This window comes from Oncorhynchus masou, chromosome 6, assembly GCF_036934945.1.
Source record: "Oncorhynchus masou masou isolate Uvic2021 chromosome 6, UVic_Omas_1.1, whole genome shotgun sequence".
In the NCBI taxonomy this organism is placed as follows: Eukaryota; Metazoa; Chordata; class Actinopteri; order Salmoniformes; family Salmonidae; genus Oncorhynchus; species Oncorhynchus masou.
This window is the reverse complement of record NC_088217.1, coordinates 31932487-31938486: the sequence shown is the minus strand read 5'-3', so window position 1 is coordinate 31938486 and position 6000 is coordinate 31932487. Positions and strand designations below refer to the sequence as shown.

The 6000-nt window shown below is 40.6% G+C and overlaps 1 protein-coding gene across 1 annotated transcript; it reads left to right on the top strand.

Annotated features, from left to right (window-relative positions):
• Window positions 1-1768: 1768 nt before the first annotated feature.
• Window positions 1769-5535, top strand: LOC135541900 (ER membrane protein complex subunit 3). The gene is made up of 9 exons (XM_064968389.1): window positions 1769-1876; window positions 2584-2740; window positions 2882-2939; window positions 3067-3160; window positions 3360-3464; window positions 3735-3816; window positions 3948-4027; window positions 4450-4532; window positions 4642-5535. Exons 2-9 carry the CDS (start codon window positions 2586-2588, stop codon window positions 4768-4770), a joined length of 786 nt encoding a protein of 261 aa, XP_064824461.1. The 5' UTR covers window positions 1769-1876; window positions 2584-2585; the 3' UTR covers window positions 4771-5535.
• Window positions 5536-6000: the final 465 nt, after the last annotated feature.

Sequence of the window (6000 nt, the reverse complement as noted above, 5' to 3'; positions counted from 1 at the left end):
GGAGAAATGGGGAAGGCGTGGGCGAGTTGCTGTGGGGGGTGCAGTGCTGTTGACCGGGGTAGGAGTAGCCAGGTGGAAAGCATGGCCAGCCGTAGAAAAATGCTTATTGAAATTCTCAATTATGGTGGATTTATCAGTGGTGATAGTGTTTCCTATCTTCAGTACAGTGGGCAGCTGGGAGGAGGTGTTCTTATTCTCCATGGACTTTACAGTGTCCCAGAACATTTTTAAGTTAGTGTTGCAGGAAGCAAATTTCTGCTTGAAAAAGCTAGCCTTGGCTTTTCTAACTGCCTGTGTATAATGGTTTCTAGCTTCCCTGAACAGCTGCATATCACTGGGGCTGTTCGATGCTAATGCAGAATGCCATAGGATGTTTTTGTGTTGGTTAAGGGCAGTCAGGTCTGGGGAGAACCAAGGGCTATATCTGTTCCTGGTTCTAAATTTCTTGAATGGGGCATGTTTATTTAAGATGGTTAGGAAGGCATTTAAAAAAAAATATCCAGGCATCCTCTACTGACGGGATGAGATCAATATCCTTCCAGGATACCCCGGCCAGGTCGATTAGAAAGGCCTGCTCGCTGAAGTGTTTCAGGGAGCGTTTTACAGTGATGAGTGGGGGTCGTTTGACCGCTGACCCATTACGGATGCAGGCAATGAGGCAGTGATCGCTGAGATCTTGGTTGAAGACAGCAGAGGTGTATTTAGAGGGCAAGTTGGTTAGGATGATATCTATGAGGGTGCCTGTGTTTAAGGCTTTGGGGAGGTACCTGGTAGGTTCATTGATAATGTGTGTGAGATTGAGGGCATCAAGTTTAGATTGTAGGATGGCTGGGGTGTTAAGCATGTTCCAGTTTAGGTCGCCTAGCAGCACGAGCTCTGAAGATAGATGGGGGGCAATCAGTTCACATATGGTGTCCAGAGCACAACTGGGGGCAGAGGGTGGTCTATAGCAGACTGCAACGGTGAGAGACTTGTTTTTAGAGAGGTGGACTTTTAAAAGTAGAAGTTCAAATTGTTTGGGTACAGACCTGGATAGTAGGACAGAACTCTGCAGGCTAACACCGCCCCCTTTGGCAGTTCTATCTTGTCTGAAAAGGTTGTAGTTTGGAATTAAAATTTCAGAATTTTTGGTAGTCTTCCTAAACCAGGATTCAGACACAGCTAGAACATCCGGATTACTCAGCATGTCCACAACCATTTCAACAGTAACATCTGTTACCCCCAATAACTATTTGGCCGTATGAGCGCAGGTATGAGCGCAAGACTGAACAGGTTTCGAAACCATGCAAGGACCAGCAGAAGCACCAGCACTGACATCAAGTCCACTTAGTACAGGAGCAGCCATGGAAGCGCCATCATTACACACTGTAGCTCCACCAATCTGTTTTACAGCCCTTGCATACGATATAGATCCAATCATGATGCATCTCTGAGCCTCTCTCTGCACCTGGCATCCACTAAATGTTGCACTATGTTCCACCTCGCAATAACAAGACTTAACCTCCACATTGCTCCCACATTCACCGAGAGTTCTGTATGAAAGTCACATTAGCGGTACAATTTTTAGGGTTAATTACAGGGGAATATATTGATAAAAGTTACCTTGTCCCATAGAGATTTGCACGGTTAACAAAACGTCACGCCTGGGTAAGCCTACACGAAACACAGACCTTGCATGAGGTAGTTCTAAAATCCGCTACGGAAAAATGAATGGTGGAAAACGATTGGAACCATTTTTCGGGTTTTGCCGCTAGGTTTTATGGGTATTATGACGCGTCCACTGTGCCGGACTATAGACAGTACCCTAATTAGCATAGCAACGCCCGAGATATGTAACCACGACACACGTCTTTGCCAAAGGAAATAGCTACATTCGGTAAGATAAACAGCAAACACGGCAGCGTTTTGTTTCCTAACCGGTTGAATCGTGTATTATTAGCTAGCTGTAGCATCTTTCAACCTACTCATTCTCTCTCGGCTAGCTAACAGTCAGTAGTAGCTAGATAGTTGCTAGCCAGCTCTTTCTAGCAGCTCTTCTAGCTAGCTAAAGTACTGTTATTCTGTTTTTGGAAATTGGCAAGAATGCCAAGATGGTACATGTTAACAGTATAAGTTATATAGTTAGCTGACTAGTTGTGCATTCACAAGTAGCTTGCTATACGACCAAATTGACAGTAACGTACTGACAGGTATTTGATCTAGCTACTGTAACTAGCTAACGTTAGCTCGTAGTAGCTAGCTAACATGGTGGTGCCAGTGAATGAGTCAGTAAGCTAAAATATGCGATTCATTGTTCGCTAGCTAGCTAACGTTAGCAACTTTGGAAACAGGAGTAACGTTATATTGCTGCACTGTCCAGTTTGTTAGACACCAAAATGCTTGTGTAATGCATTCACCAGGGCCCTGTTTCCCAAAGGTATCTTATTAAGTTAAGGATAAGTTAGTCGTTGGGAAACCGGGCCCAGTTCTCTCGAAATATAGTGCTGATATTAACTTACTTCCATTTTCAAGATTTTGTCATATCAGAAGTTATTTCTATGAAACCTGCTCTTACACATGTTCTCTGTCTTATCACCTTGCTAGATATGGCTGAGCCTGAGCTTCTGCTGGATTCCAATATCAGACTTTGGGTGGTCTTGCCCATTGTCTTCATCACTTTTCTTGTTGGGGTGATTCGACATTATGTCTCCATTTTGCTTCAAAGTGACAAGAAGCTGACATTAGAGCAGGTATCAGACAGGTAAGGGTATTGTAAGCATGTAGCCCTGCCTAGATGGTCTGTGCGTTGACCGTTTATAAAAAGGCTTTCAGAACATGTAGGGTTAAAGTAGAAATGTCTTACCGTAAGTTTGTTTTTGACATATTCCTCTCCAATATTCAGCCAGGTTCTCATCAGGAGCAGAATCCTCAGAGAGAATGGGAAGTACATTCCAAAACAGGTGAGATCAATGTTGGATATACCATAAAACACTGATTTGCACTGTTTGACTCTTCAAGTTTTTTAAATATTTTTTTAAGTGTAGGCTAGTTGCGCTCAGACTTTGAGAATTCTCTCTTTTACCTCAGTCATTTTTGATGAGGAAGTTTTACTTCAATAATCAAGAAGATGGATTCTTCAAAAATACCAAAAGAAAGGTTGTTCCTCCCTCCCCAATGACAGGTGAGCATAAGAGAATCACATCATTCCTTCTCATATAATCCTATTCTCATACCATGATAGGCAGGTATTGGGCTGTGTATCACTATTAAACCCTGACACATGATATGGAGCATATAATTTCTAATAGTATTTAACATTTACAACTCAGTTTGTTTGCGATTGTACTCTGTAAAGCTACGCTAACTGTTTCTTTGTCCAGACCCCAGCATGCTGACAGACATGATGAAAGGCAATGTGACCAATGTTCTTCCCATGATCCTCATCGGAGGCTGGATAAACTGGACCTTCTCAGGGTTTGTCACAAGTAAGTGACATCCTCCTCACTCACTGCACTGAGACTAGGTTGTTTGGATGATGATTGTCACTAGAGAGCTTCGATATCAACTTTATTTTATGGTACAGAAATTACCAGGTATTTACTAAGAAATTGCATGGTTAAATTGTTATTACATAGAAATAACCTATGAATAACAGTAGTATATAATTAAGTTAGTTTCTTTGCTATAAGCAGTTTGTTCTACATTTGAATTGCCAAACTTACAATGTTCTCTAACTATTTTCTTGTTCCTCACAGCCAAGGTTCCATTTCCTCTCACACTGCGCTTCAAGCCCATGTTGCAACAAGGAATCGAGCTACTCTCACTTGATGCATCCTGGTTTGTTGAGGAAATACATACTTGTTAAATTATCTGAGTTCCGTGAAGTTAATATGGTATTATTGCCTCTGAGTCCTTTTGCTAGTGTAAGCATTGATGAATTATAACCTCACCCTCATTTATGTTTTAAGGGTGAGCTCAGCGTCGTGGTATTTCCTGAATGTGTTTGGGCTGCGAAGCATGTACTCCTTAATTCTAGGACAAGATAATGGTAATTTTCACCAAACTTCATAATTCAGTTGAGTTTTTCCTGCAAAGTTTACTGATGCATGTGTTTCTGTAAACTAGATGTGACAGTATTGAATCATAGTTTGTAACCAACTTACAGCAGCATTTGTTATCAAAAGCAATAGGTCATTGACAGAAGGTCATTGACTTGATTTGAGGCAACAACAAATCATTTGGAGAAATGAGACTTCTCGTAGGCACGCTGTCTTGCCTTGATTTGATAATAGGCATGTCTGCAACCATTCAGTGTCATGTCAGCAGCAAGGCTGGTTTGAATGGAACATGATTCCATAATGTCAACTATGTTGAAGTGGCAGGCCTCCAATTCTTAACAGTTCTGGTTTTGTCATTAAAGCGATATGAAATAACAAGAGTGTTGATGCTGGTGTAATGTGACACATGCAGGTGCAGACCAGTCCAGGATCATGCAAGAGCAGATGAGTGGTGCTGCCATGGCCATGCCTGCAGACACCAACAAAGCCTTCAAGGTAGAGTTGTCTCCTCTTGATAACATTGACTTACTCTCCATGGTGAATTCAATTCCAACAGGTCCCAGCAGAATCATCTGACAGACAGATGTTTATTTCCCCCTTTTAGGCAGAATGGGAGGCACTTGAGCTAACTGACCACCAGTGGGCACTGGAGAATATTGAGGAGGAGCTGATGAGCAGGGAACTGGATCTGGATGGAATGTTCAGTAAAGAGTTACCAACGGGTATCTTCTGATTGCCAGTTCATTACTGCAGGGAACCTGCCGCTGGACAACATTTTAGTTTTACTTAAAGTGGCTGACTTGGAGTTTTTCTAGGAAATTACATAGAGAATGATGTCTACATTAATTTCAGTGCCATCATTGTCCATTTAACTTTAATTGGAGATTAATAGTAGATTAATTAACAGAAAACATTATAGTACCAAGTTCAATTAATACTTTTAACTATTTGGAAGATTCAGTGTCAGCTATGTAAAACTCATTACAAAAAAGGGTAATAGTAATGGAAAACTTAGAAATAATGTACTGTCAAAAACAAAACATTTAAAAGGTGAATGAAAATGTGTTGTATCACCACTTTGAATCATGTTTGACCTTGTAGTCTGATTCCACCTTCCTGCCATTTGTTTGGTCATACTTGTTGGTTATTTGTGAGCTTGTCGTAAAAAAAAAAAAGGTTTTAATATTATTAATAACTAAACCCATTTGTAAGAGTTGGCTCTTAGCAACATAACACAACTAGGTGTTGAAGTAAAAACAACAACAATTAAACATAGTCATTGCTGATGATTAAATTCCAGTTAACAATCTTTTATCATTCCTCTTTGAGTTTGTGTGTAGCATCCTGTCATGGCTGACATGAGGCAAATCTAGACATTGGGTGCTGGAAAACTACTGTTTGTGATAGTTTTATGCAATGTTATTTTTTATATTTATTTCTCCCAATTTATTTTTTAACATTTCCCTTGTTTTTTTGTATAAAGACTGTTTTGACTAAATTGCAGTTGAGTTTTATTTACCTCTTAATTGCAAAGAGACACAAGGAACCCAGTTGTCATGGCAATGGCTTGGGACCTTTCTGAAGACAGCAAACACTGAAGGAATCAGTTAGCTATCTGACTGTCGTGAACTTTGAATCGGAGAAAATTGTAAGCAAAGTATTTGCCTACCAAGTTGATGATAGTAATTACAGATAGTTCTAATACATTAAGAAGTTGCTGCTACTTTAGTGGAGCCCTATACCGTCGAGCTCCAGCAACTTTCTTCGGCTTCTACTAGATATCACAGCCACAAAGTCAAAATTGGGTAGGGTTAGGTTTAAATATGAATTTTAAGAAATGTAATTTAAAAAATGGGGGTGTTAATGACTTTGTGGCTGTGGTAACTAGTGATGACCCCCCAGATCACGGAAACAGCAAATCTCACCAACATTGTGGTGCTCGTGCATCCGCGGTTCTTCTACT

What these genes read in the sequence shown, in the direction of transcription:
- LOC135541900 (XM_064968389.1), top strand. Translation starts at nt 2,586, where the DNA reads ATGGCTGAGCCTGAGCTTCTGCTGGATTCCAATATCAGACTTTGGGTG. An exon ending in CTCTCACTTGATGCATCCTG is followed by an intron (nt 3,817 to 3,947) that starts GTTTGTTGAGGA and finishes TTATGTTTTAAG; the next exon opens with GGTGAGCTCAGCGTCGTGGT. An exon ending in AATTCTAGGACAAGATAATG is followed by an intron (nt 4,028 to 4,449) that starts GTAATTTTCACC and finishes TGACACATGCAG; the next exon opens with GTGCAGACCAGTCCAGGATC.